Genomic DNA, 13831 nt, shown 5'->3' on the forward strand with positions numbered 1-13831 from the left:
CACACACACACACACACACACACACACACACACACACACACACACACACACACACACACACACACACACACACACACACACACACACACACACACACACACACCATATGGTATTCTTCCTCTGCTGGCTCTAATAGGCGGTCTCTTAGATATTCTGTACAGAATAGTCCTCATGTAATATTAATATGGCACACCAAAATATGGCAGTTGGAGCACACTCCATCTCTCACTCTCTACATAATTGACTATGGAAGTTCTCCAAATCAACCATGAAAAGAAAGAACGAGAGAAACCAGTTTTTTATCCTGAAAATAACCTGTCATCCCAGTTGAAGACAATGAGCCCTTTAACCTGTCAGAATTAGAGAAGCTAAAACAACAACACCAAAACAGTAGTAAGACTCCCACCACACAGTGGTGATTTTAACACTACCCGGAGCAGGGAAACAATGGCCATGTATGTTGCACACTGAGCTACTGTGTTATACTGTATTGAGGCAGAGGCATTTCCATTGTCCCAAATGGCACCCAATTCCTTCTTTAGTGCACTACTTTAGACCAGATCGCTATAGGTCCTGGTCGAAAGTAGTGCACGAAATAGAGAATAGGGTGCCATTTGGGACACATACACATGCTGTGGACTGTTGTCTCTGCTACAGATAAGGATTGTTGGCCACTCAGACTGACTAGCACTGTTGTGGTCAGCACTGTGTGCTGTTCTATGGGCATTATTAAAGATGAAGTTCAGTATATTTAACAACTTGATGTTAAATGGTTCCTCACCCTAAAAGTAGTCTATGAGCCATGAGAAACTGTAATCCATGGTTTGGTTTTCTTTAAACTGACACTATAATATTCAGCTAATTTAAGCCAGCAGTAGCTACTTTCAGGGTAAAGAACCATCTAAGTTATAAAATACTTAATTTTCCCATTAAGAATTCTGTGTTGCTGTTTCTTTTCTCCCTCATCCATAACTGTGACTTATTCCACAATCCCTGTGATGCCTCATTCATTTGACATTCTTTGAGACATACTGTGAATACATGTTGTTCAACCCCATTAAAGGCACAATCTGTAACCTTGGACTTTTGGCACAATGTCGCTGCAGGTGGCAGTGAGAGTAATTGCATGCCTGCACTTGGACGCGCTTTATCTAGAGCACTGTCAACTGCGTTTATTTTCAGAAAACTTAACATGTGTAAATATTTGTATGAATATAACAAGATTTAACAACTGAGACATAAACTGAACAAGTTCCACAAACATGTGACTAACAGAAATGTAATAATGTGTCCCTGAACAAAGGGGGGGTCAAAATCAAAAGTAACAGTCAGTATCTGGTGTGGCCACCAGCTGCATTAAGTATTGCAGTGCATCTCCTGCTCATGGACTGCACCATATTTGCCGGTTCTTGCTGTGAGATGTTACCCCACTCTTCCACCAAGGAACCTGCAAGTTCCCGGACATTTCTGGGGGGAATGGCCCTAGCCCTCACCCTCCGATTCAACAGGTCCCAGACATGCTCAATGTGATTGAGATCTGGACTCTTCACTGGCCATGGCAGAACACTGACATTCCTGTCTTGTAGGAAATCACGCACAGAACGAGCAGTATGGCTGGTGGCATTGTCATGCTGGAGGGTCATGTCAGGATGAGCCTGCAGGAAGGGTACCACATGAGGGAGGAGGATGTCTTCCCTGTAACACACAGCGTCGAGATTGCCTGCAATGACAACAAGCTCAGTCCGATGATGCTGTGACACACCAGACCATGACGGACCATCCAACTCCAAATCAATCCCGCTCCAGAGTACAGGCCTCAGTGTAATGCTCATTCCTTCGGCGATAAACACAAATCCAACCATCACCCCTGCTGAGACAAAACCGCGAATCGTTACTGAAGAGCACTTTTTGCCAGTCCTGTCTGGTCCTGCGACGGTGGGTTTGTGCCCATAGGCAACGTTGTTTCCGGTGATGTCTGATGAGGACCTGCCTTACAACAGGCCTACAAGCCCTCAGTCCAGCCTCGCTCAGCCTATTGCGGACAGTCTGAGCACTGATGGAGGGATTTTGCGTTCCTGGTGTAACTTGGCAGTTGTTGCCATCCTGTACCTGTCCCGCAGGTTGTGATGTTCGGATGTACCGATCCTGTGCAGGTGTTGTTACACGTGGTCTGCCACTGCGAGGACAATCAGCTGTCCATCCTGTCTCCCTGTAGCGCTGTCTTAGGCGTCTCACAGTACGGACATGGCAATTTATTGCCCTGTCCACATCTGCAGTCCTCTTGCAGCATGCCTAAGGCACATTCACGCAGATGAGTAGGGACCCTGGGCATCTTTCTTTTGGTGTTTTTCTGAGTCAGTAGAAAGGCTTCTTTAGTGTCCTAAGTTTTCATAACTGTGACCTTAATTGCCAACCGTCTGTAAACTGTTAGTGTCTTAATGACCGTTCCACAGGTCCACGTTTATTAATTGTTTATGGTTCATTGAACAAGCATGGGAAACAGTGTTTAAACCCTTTACAATGAAGAACTGTGAAGTTATTTGGATTTTTATTAATTATCTTTGAAAGACAGGGTCCTGAAAAAGGGACGTTTATTTTTTGCTGAGTTTAGTACGATTAACATTAGATTACGCCAAATCCTGACTCTGCTATCAGTATGAAGCAGCAGGAACTGGGATTCGCCGGAGCAGGCAATGTTTTTCCACTCCTCAATTGTCCAGTGTTGGTCATCGCATGCCCACTGGAGCTGCTTGTTCTTGTTTTTAGCTGATAGGAGTGGAACCAGGTGTGGTCGTCTACTCCAATAGCCCATCCGTGACAAGGACCGTCTAGTTGTGCGTTCCGAGATGTCACTCTGCACACCACTGTTGTACTGCGTCGTTATTTGCTTGTGGCCTACCTGTTACAGTGGCTGCCGAAAGTATTCACCCCCCCCCCCCCCCTGGCATTTTTCCTATTTTGTTGCCTTACACCCTGGAATTAAAATACATTTTGTGTGGGGTTTGAATCATTTGATTTACACAACATGCCTACCACTTTGAAGATGCTAAATAATTTTTATTGTGAAACAAACAAATAAGACAAAAAAAACAGAAAACTTGAGCGTGCATAACTATTCCCCCCCAAAGTCAATACTTTGTAGAGCCACCTTTTACAGCAATTACAGCTGCAAGTCTCTTGGAGTATGTCTCTATAAGCTTGGCACATCTAGCCACTGGGATTTTTGCCCATTCTTCAAGGCAAAACTGCTCCAGCTCCTTCAAGTTGGATGGGTTCCGCTGCTGTACTGCAATCTTCAAGTCATACCACAGATTCTCAATTGGATTGAGGTCTGGGCTTTGACCAGGCCATTCCAAGACATTTAAATGTTTCCCCTTAAACCACTCAAGTGTTGTTTTAGCAGTATGCTTAGAGTCATTGTCCTGCTGGAAGGTGAACCTCTGTCCCAGTCTCAAATCTCTGGAAGACTGAAACAGGTTTCCCTCAAGAATTTCCCTGTATTTAGCGCCATCCATCAGTCCTTCAATTCTGACCAGTTTCCCAGTCCCTGCCGATGAAAAACATCCCCATAGCATGATGCTGCCACCACCATGCTTCACTGTGGAGATGTTGTTCTCGGGGTGATGAGAGGTGTTGGGTTTGCACCAGACATAGCGTTTTCCTTGATGGCCAAAAAGCTCAATTTTAGTCTCATCTGACCAGAGTACCTTCTTCCATATGTTTGGGGAGTCTCTCACATGCCTTTTGGCGAACACCAAAGATGTTTGCTTATTTTTTTCTGAGCACTCTTCCGTATAGCCCAGCTCTGTGGAGTGTACGGCTTAAAGTGGTCCTATGGACAGATACTCCAATCTCCTCTGTGGAGCTTTGCAGCTCCTTCAGGGTTATCTTTGGTCTCTTTGTTGCCTCTCTGATTAATGCCCTCCTTGCCTGGTCCGTGAGTTTTGGTGGGTAGCCCTCTCTTGGCACGTTTGTTGTGGTGCCATATTCTTTCCATTTTTAATAATGGATTTAATGATGCTCCGTGGGATGTTCTAAGTTTTGTAAATTTTTTATAACCCAACCCTGATCTGTACTTCTTCACAACTTTGTCCCTGACCTGTTTGGAGAGCTCCTTAGACTTCATGGTGCTGCTTGCTTGGTGGTGCTCCTTGCTTAGTGGTGTTGCAGACTCTGGGGCCTTTCAGAATAGGTGTATATATACTGTGATCATGTGACAGATCATGTGACACTTAGATTGCACACAGGTGGACTTTATTTAACTAAATATGTAACTTCTGAAGGTAATTTGTTGCACCAGATGTAATTTAGGGGCTTCATAGCAAAGGGGGTGAACACATATGCACACACCACTTTTCCATTTTGAATTTTTGGGAATTTTTTGAAACAAGTAATTTTTTTCTTTTCACTTCACCAATTCGGACTATTTTGTGTATATCCACAACATGAAATCCAAATAAAATCCATTTAAATTACAGGTTGTAATGCAACAAAATAGGAAAAAACGCCAAGGGGGGTGAATACTTTTTGCAAGGTACTGTAGCTTGCATGATTCTTGCTATTCTCCTTCGACCTCTCATCAACGTGCTGTTTTCACTCACAGGACTGCTAATAAACGCAGAAATCAGCAATCAAAATAAATGTCCTACCACAGCTACCATGCTATTTTTGGGAAGCATATTTGATTTTGAGTTTGGACATATAAAGTTTGCAGTGGTGGAAAAAAGTACCCAATTGTCATACTTGAGTAAAGGTAAAGATACTGTACCTTAATAGAAAATTACTCAAGTAAAAGTGAAAGTCACCCAATAAAATACTACTTGAGTAAATGTCTAAAAGTATTTGGTTTTAAATATATTTAAGTATCAAAAGTAAAAATATAAATCACTTCAAATTCCTTATATTAAGCAAACCAGACGGCACAATTTTCTTGTTTTTAAAATGTACAGCTAGCCAAGTATTTGTGTTTATTGAGTCCACCAGATCAGAAGCAGTAGGGATGACCAGGGATGTTCTCTTGATAAGTGCATGAATTGGACCATTTTCCTGTCCTGCTAAGCATTCAACATATAACGAGCACTTTTGGGTGTCAGGGAAAATGTATAGAGTATTATTTTCTTTAGGAATGTAGTGGAGTAAAAGTAAAAGTTGTCAAAAATATAAATAGTAATGTACAGATACCCCCAAAAACGAATTAAGTAATACTTTAAAGGATTTGTACTTACGTATTTTTACTCCCTTCCCTCGGTTGGAGCTAGCACATGCGTAGATCAAATACACAGCTGAAACGCCGATTAAGGTGTTCCATGTCCTAATAATTCAAAAGATCGCTCAGAAAACCAGGTGTTTAATCTGCGAATGCTTACTTCGATTTTGACCTTACGCTGATTAAGATAAGGTGTTTACACGACTGTTGCATAATCTGCCTACATTCCATAATCAGTTTAATATCAAATTATTACTGTGTATGTAAACTTACTCACTGTGGTGTACCTAATAAAGTAGCCACTAAATGCATAGCCAATGATTCTTGAAGACTATAACTTATAAATGCTCATGAGCTTAGTTCAACTGTCTTACAAAGTGAACCCAACCAACACCTTGGGCAAATGATAGCTGACACTGCAGTAGTAGTAGTAGTGTCATTAGTGAGGGCAACAATAGGTCTTCGTTAGGTTAAGGTCAACACCACCACCATTCAAGCGTCACCTCCCATGTAAGCAAGCGCGAGGTTAGCAACACAACCCAACCCTAAGGTCATGCCCTCCTGCTGGTGGTTGAAAAAATAACAAGAACGCCAGATTTAGGAACAATAAAAAGACATTGAAAGAATGGGGGGTGGGGGTGGGCGGAGGAGGAGGGAGGTGGGGGCTCTGTGCACCTTGACAGGAAGGAGAAAGGTGAAGAGCACGAGTTGAGTTGAGTGAGGTTATTTTGGCTGAAAAGGGGGCTGAGGGGGAGGGCGGAAGCAGCGCAAAACCCACAATTAACTGAACCCCTGGTAGAGAGAGGAAGATGGAGAGATAGAGAGCAAGGAGGGGAAATGAACGGGGCTGCAAACTTACTGCACCCTGAAAGTACTGTTCTCACCACAACACCTGATAAGTACAATGGAAAAATGTCTGGCTTCCTTCACACTGTTAAGTGGTTGCACTCTCCATGCAGTTACAGTTTGGTAGCAATACTTCAAAGACAGGAGTAACAGACAAAATAAAATAAAAAGACAAAACATAGCATGCCGTTTTGAGTCGTTTTTTTTGGTGTGGCTTTTTCATTTGAATAACTCTACATGTGAATAAAAGTAAACTATGATGTTTCGTGGAATGGTTTTAGACAACACAAGATACTATCATCAGAAGTACAAGCTCATCGGCTGTTGAAACCCGGGCTAGTTGAATGTTTAGGAAACGATTCCTGTTTCCCTCGCTCCCTCACCCTTTTATAAACAATTTCGATGTTCAGATTTAGCCTGTACCTATTAATTCTAGCGACAGAGCGTCAAATGAAAGTGGATCTATATCTTTACTACCTCCAGCCCCCCTGACAAGTAGGTCATTAGGATGATTTGTACGTGGGCTCTCCACAGAGGACCATTTACAATATTCACTTTAGATAACGTATGATTCTTGGCCCTGAAACCGGATGGCTTTCTTAGAAATACTTTGTTAGCAGTCTTCCAGTTGATAAATGATTTAGGACATGTGGTCGGAAATATCAATACAATCTTTATTGTAATTAAAAAAGGATCCCGCCAACAATATTGCACTGTTCACCACTGAGCCTTGAAGCTGAGCAGTGAGAGATAATTCAGAAAGAAAAGCTTGATTTAGTGTGGAAGAAAAGACATATGAAATTAAAATCTCTCTCATGCATTGTTCTTAAATGTTCGTCCTTCGGTACATAAATGGATAAAATAAAGAAATTGCTAGTCAGGTTTCGATTTTTTTAATAATGAGAAATAGCTTTTTTCCCCCTCCAGACTTAGGCTGCTCTCCAGGTTTCGTAAACAAAAAGGTTGACTTGCTGTCATTTCGTCAAAGTCAACCCCACCACGGGCAAAAAACCTGACGTAACATCAAATCAACATCTAATCAACATAAAAGGTTGGTGAATATTCAATTGAATTGTCAACAAAGGTGAATTCAATGTCAAATGAAGATATTGTCAATGCACCATTAGGCTCTGTGCAATGAACTCAGTATCACCTTTCAACGACCTGTCAGTTCTTGCCCTCAACCCCCCATCCCCTCATACACATTCACAAAACTGTTATTGGATTCATGTAATTGAATAGGTAGTTAAATCGAGTGTGAAATTATTGTTACATTGGGGTTATATTGAGGCGAGGCGGCTACCACCAAAGGTTATCTATATTTCTCAATCGCAGTTCACCTGCCAACTGTAGCTATAAAGCGAGGACTGCATTGCTAATGATCTATTATAGAAGATAGATATGCGCAAAGATAGATACCACAAAGATAGATGTGTACAAAGATAGATGTATACAAATATAGCCTATATTGACTGCACTACAGTCAATGCAAACGATGGGGGTGTGATTCCCTTTGGTTCAGTGGTAAGATGGTGTTATGGTTATGTAGGCACTGGCTAACCCACTGTACTTTATCACAAGTAAAATGGGTGGAGTCTCGAGTCTGTGATAAAGTCGCTCTCACTATATTGGAAGTTAATAGCAATACGACTTTTAGATTGCAAAAACCTCTACCGTACATGTCAGACTTCAATATTGGCCGATATCACAACTCAGGAGGATGTCTTCTCTCAAAGGAGCCATTGATCACATTTCTGCGATATTCCTAGCTCGATACATTTCTAATTTAACGGAGGATCTAGCACATTTTTCCTATTTGTCTGCCTCTTTAAACCAGGGTGCATTGCATGGTGCAGATGCCAGAGATATATAGAAAGGAAATAGGAATCCAATGAATGAAGGAATGTATAACGCCCCCACCCAGCAGACTGTAGACCAATCGCGTTCACGTTCTCATGCTGCGTCACGCAGTTGCTAAGCTAATCGTCACGCAATCCCTTCTCAAAGTCAGTGTATATGTCGAGAAACGTGCCTATTTTCCCACGAAAGTACGTAATGTCACGATTCCTAAGCTAGACAATAATACAGATAGCAAGTTAATTATCTCATATCTCGGAAAATATTTGTGATGTTGTACTTCTTTTTGACAAAATACGTGCAAATGTTGGGTTTTTGAGCTAGCGCCCAATAGACTCCCATTCACTCCTTGTCCCCGAATCGGCCAGAATTCACCGCACAGCCCATTGACGTAGCACGGGCAACGTTTCCCATCTCCTCAAAAGTATATCTGCCTTTGTGAATGTTAGACCCCACTCTGAGAGGCACATCGATCTGCAGGTTGAACATGGTGAGACTGTAGACTCCTAAATTGATAGTGCAGTTTGTTTAGGCGATTTTACAGCTACTAGCTACGTTACATACTGATATTGTCTTTGGTATTATTGTGTGTAGGTACGTTTGCTAGTTAGCTAGCTAGCCAGCCAGCCAGCCCATAGAGAGAGCATTGCATTGTGGATTTTGCAGTCAACTTGAGCTGCAACAGATTACCATAATGATTTTCCATGTAGCTACCAACCTTATTATAACACCAAAATGAAGCATTTGTTCACAAAAAAATTATTCTCACATATTAGTGTTATTTAACACTGTAAATTAAAGGAATGAGTGGTTTTGGGTGGATTTGTCCTTTAAGATCCTCAGTGTGTATGAGTTGAGCTACTGATGGTTACTTAGGGACAAACAGAGTTCAAGTGGTCTAGAGCTGATCTGGGCAGGTAGTGGATGAACTGGGATCAGCTCCCCACTCTTATTAATTGTGATGTAAAAGGCTGAACCCATCCTAGATTAGCCTTCCTATTCTGAGACAGTTAGTGCATATGGGTCCTGAAGCACATCTCCATAGGGAGAGTGTATAGAATGTTTAGCACAGTACAATATCTTGTGGGGAATGTGTTTTTGTCAGTCACACATACAAAAACACAAGATGCTACCAGTTGAAGACCACAAAACCACCCAATCAGTCTCGTGGTGCCACATCACTGGCTTCTTATGGATGTCACTACTGTAGGGTATAACTGTGTACTAACTGTGTCCCTAATAGGGGTGAAGTGTGGGGAGGGCAGTAAGGGGGGTGGAGTGGTAAGGTGGGGGATAAGGGGAGCGTTCTCTCACCCCAGCAGAGGGCAGTCTCTTCCCGTCGGGGTTAGGGCGCATGGGCAGGGAGCTGTAGAGTCGAACGCTGTGGTCGCCTGATACACCGTATCTGCTCTGTAGAGCGAGAGAGAGAGAGAGAGAGAGAGAGAGAGAGAGAGAAAAAAATCTACTTTGAACATGTTTTCACTCCATAAACCCATCTCTTGAATGATCATGGTTATTGCATGGCTTGAGGCATGCAGCCTACAATACATCTGCATCACACAGATGCAAGAGGTCAGCAGAATTTTGCGATAAAGCAATTGGGATCTGGGTAGATTGTCATCAAGCACAAGCATCCACTCCGTATTGATGTCTACACATAAACCCCTATCTAAGTTTTGGCATTGGCAGCCATGTTGAAATTGTCCCATACAGCATCCTTGATTGCGTTCCAAATGGCAAAGTATTCCCTATATTGTTAACTACTTTGAATAGTTGTTTTAAGTAGTGCACTAATGGGGAATAAGGTGCCATTTAAGACTCATGTGTAGTGAGAGTAACTATATCCCCAGTCCCCACGCAGTTTGGAGACTCTCTCTCCCTTCCCCAATGTTTGTGTGGGAAAACACACGCTGCAGGAGGGTTGGCACTGCAGCTCTGGAGCCTGGGTACTTGGGAATCTAATGACTCACAACAAGGCCCTGCCTGCCAGTGGAGTGTTCGCCTCAGCGGGCTTTACGCTGCAACCACCGAGGCAGCGGGACATCCCATGAGCAGATTCTCTCTCTCTTTTTTTCCCTATAATTTTTGGGATGGTAAAACGTTTCAGTGTAATCTTAAATGACTAAAACCAGATATAATTTATGTAGAAACCATAATGGAGCTATACATGTTTTACTAACAATCCAAAAATAAAAAGTAGACAGTCAAGGACAATCTAAAATTCCCAGTGTCAAGACATGGGGCGCCCATTGATTTTGTTATAATGTTTGATTCACTCAGAAAGCATAAGAACACGGCATAAGCCATGGCAAAATGTGTAAAATTGCAGGAAACTAGGTTTGAAACTGTGTAGAAATCCTAGGCGAAACACTGCTACAGTAAATAGTCTGACAACAATAAGAAACATACATCAGTGATGATACAACTGGCTGTCCCTATAGGAGAACCCTTTTTGGTTCCTGATAGATCCTTTTTTGGTTCCATTGAGAACCCTTTAGGGTTCCAGGTAACACTCTGTGGAAAGCGTTCTACATGGAACCCAAAAGGGTTTTCTACCTGGAATCAAAAATTGTTATTCAAAGGGTTCTCCTTTGGGGACAGCCAAATAACCCTTTTAGGTTCTAGATAGCACATTTGTTTCTGGTATAGTGAGTTGGTGAGTGGTTGAGAAATCAATTTGTTGTGTGAAATCTGTATGTAATTCAACCAGATGTGTATTGTGTACAGTAGTCAGTGCAATAGTTAATGGGTTTACCCAATGTGATGCATACAATGTTCTAATGAGTTGAAAGTCTCTGATGTGGATTACCATGCGAGGGGGGTAAACACAGTGCAGCAGTCCAGAACAAATATCACAATAATAAATATAACTCACTCTCTCTCTCTCTCTCTCTCTCTCTCTCTCTCTCTCTCTCTCTCTCTCTCTCTCTCTCTCTCTCTCTCTCTCTCTCTCTCTCTCTCTCTCTCTCTCTCTCTCTCATTCACACACACACACACACACACACACACACACACACACACACACACACACACACACACACACACACACACACACACACACACACACACACACACACACACACACACACACACACACACACACACACACACACTCTCAAGGGCAGGGTTCCAGATTGCTATGCAGTGAGATACATGTATATTTAACCACGACGTGAGAAAATGTCCACGGACCAATCAGGGCTTGCTGTGCAACTCTTTTCTTGTCAGTCACATGCTGGTGACAAAGACGCACAAAAAGAATGTACAGGAGAAAAGGGGTGCATGCTAAATGGCACCCTATTCCCTAGTGCACTACTTTTGACCAAAGACCTATGAGCCATGTTGAAATGTAGTGTATTATAAAAGGAATAGGGTGCCATTTTGGACTTCATAGCGAAACGCTTGTAAAAACATTTTGACTGACCTGGGTGCAGTGTGAAAAGCAAGCAGTGAAATGCAATAGCAGTCCAATGCAATCGACTATAATGTGAATCCATTTTTATAAAAAGGAAAATATTTTATTTCAAATAATGCAGTCTCAAAGAAAAGTGACACTTTATTGGATTCAGCGAAGTAACGCAGAGTAACTTGTCAGACACAGCTTGGGGGATGCAACCCAATGTGTAATTCCTTTAATCCCAGAGTATAACTGAACATGACTGTACAATAGTTGTCATTTTGTCAATATAGTTTACATTAAAAAAAGCAACACAATTGCTCATAACAATTAAACTTTTTTTAACGTTTCCTTTCCTGACATGACTAAATAGCCAACAAAGAATCGAATGAGCATAGGCCAACACACAACACCAATATACTCAAAATGAAGTGCTAAATGCTAGCCAATGAAGAATTAAGAGTGAGCATGGGGCAACACAAACACACAACACCCACAAATCCAAAATGCACAGCTATACGCAAACCGCTAGCCAACAAAGAAATGCTATAGCGTGAGGCAACACACAAACCCACAACAACCATAGTGCCAACACACACAGGTAACTGATAAACGATAGCAACAAAGAAATGTGTCAGTGTGGGGCAATACACAACACTGATAAAACCCAAAATGCAGAGCTAAATGCTAACAGCTAGCCAACAAAGAAATGTGTACACATTGGGGCAGCACACAAACACACAACACCCATAAACCAAACAGGCTAAGCTACAGTAACTGCTAACCAGCCATGATACCGGACATCGGCTCCATCTCTCTTCAACACCAGCCTCTTAAACAGGCCTTAAGAGGACTATGATGAATTAGTCTAAGTCCCAATAATGTAAACACTAGCTATGTAGCATTGTGTTTAATAGGAGGGGGGCTGTGCACTTAACAGAGGCCCATGACAGTGAGTGTCCCCCGAGGAGAAAATGGCTGTCTCGAACACCTGATAGCTGGCAGGTTGTTAAGGCCCCCAGACAGACGACATCATGAGTCCAGAGTGGGATTTATTGAGAACGTGCCGAATGAATGATTTGGAATTCATGGGTTTGTGTTGAATTGTGTGCATTTTTAGGATCACATAGAAGATTGAGAATGCTCGTTAAGGACAATAACCAAGAGAGTGGCACATAAATGCTAGTAACACAACTGTGATGGTCTATAGTGAAGAATACTGTACGAGCACTGTCGATTGCACAGTCAGATACACAAAAAAAAAAGTGCACTACAGTATAGGGAATAGTGTTCCATTTGGGACGCACCCAGGGATTCATATGAAACACAGTAAAAATACAGAGACAAATGTGCATGTGTTGAAAGCATAGAGAAGCCTACATCTCAAATGCCAGAAGAATCCAGATCCGTCCTTACATTGTCCAGCTCCTGTCATATTGAGGACATACTGTACCTCCGAGCAATAATACAATAATAAAAATAACTCTCTAAGTGATTGCTATATTTCATCGCATGGCGAATTGGCCGCGGGCCCAGTGAGCTATCATTATGCAAATGACGGCAATTCAATTTCAGTTGGTCAGAGGGGGAATTTCTAATTAGGATAACGCAAAACACTCGAGAGAGAGAGAGAGAGAGAGAGAGAGAGAGAGAGAGAGAGAGAGAGAGAGAGAGAGAGAGAGAGAGGGGGGAAGAGGGAGTAGCCACTGACGTGAACACCTACACTTCAACTCTGCTGTTTCTGCCCCTGAGTCTGTCTCCCCCTGTTGTACCTGTCAATGGTATCTTCTTACAGGGGTTTCACAGTCTTACTGTACAGTACTACTGTGTCCATGTTAGGACATGCCTCAGTCCCATAGAAAGCCTCTATAGACTCATGTTCTGATCTAGTGATCTGACTTGACTACACCTACTCCTGTAACCAAAAAAGCCACTTTCTACTAACCGAGAAACGTGGGTGTGCTTATGATTACTGTAAATATCACATTCATTATCAAGTCGCTGTTACTGTAACTCAAGTCACTTCCTCAAAACATGCACTTTCTTGTTGACTACTATACTTTACACTGAGTATACCAAACATTAAGAACACCTTCCTAATATTGACTTGTACCCTACAAGGTGTCGAAAGCGTTCCACAGGGATGCTGGCCCATGTTGACTCCAATGCTTCCCACGGTTGTGTCAAGTTAGCAATAGTTAGCAATTTGGGTGGTGGACCATTCTTGAAACTGTTGAGTTTGGAGAAACCCAGGCACCTATTACAAACCCCGTTCAAAGGCACTTAAATATTTTGTCTAGCCAATTCAACCTCTGAACGGCACACATACAAAATCCATGTCTCAATTGTCTCAAAGCTTAAAAATCCTTCTTTAACCTGTCTCTTTCACTTACACTGAAAGGACATTATCATAATTTTCACAATTTCACAGTATTATTCCAACCTCATAGTGTATAAATATATATAAAAACACAGGAAAATCACATGTATAACTGCACCTTTAACAATGACATACTTCAGTATCT

At 42.1% G+C, this 13831-nt stretch overlaps 1 protein-coding gene across 10 annotated transcripts in view; it reads right to left on the reverse strand.

The window, feature by feature from the left end:
- LOC106565275 (TOX high mobility group box family member 2) overlaps nt 1-13831 on the reverse strand; it is a 142522-nt gene that overhangs the window by 83594 nt on the left and 45097 nt on the right. For 8 of the 10 annotated variants that reach the window (XM_045691419.1, XM_045691417.1, XM_014132205.2 and 5 more), the window contains one exon: nt 9224-9319. The exons of 1 other annotated variant lie outside the window; for it this stretch is intronic. In XM_045691419.1, coding sequence (XP_045547375.1) covers nt 9224-9319 — 96 coding nt within the window. Of the gene's footprint in view, nt 1-5225; nt 5590-9223; nt 9320-13831 lie in introns of those variants that run through there. One more of the 10 variants, XM_045691421.1, reaches the window with a different exon arrangement.

The sequence above is a fragment of the Salmo salar genome, chromosome ssa12, assembly GCF_905237065.1.
Source record: "Salmo salar chromosome ssa12, Ssal_v3.1, whole genome shotgun sequence".
Taxonomy (NCBI): Eukaryota; Metazoa; Chordata; class Actinopteri; order Salmoniformes; family Salmonidae; genus Salmo; species Salmo salar.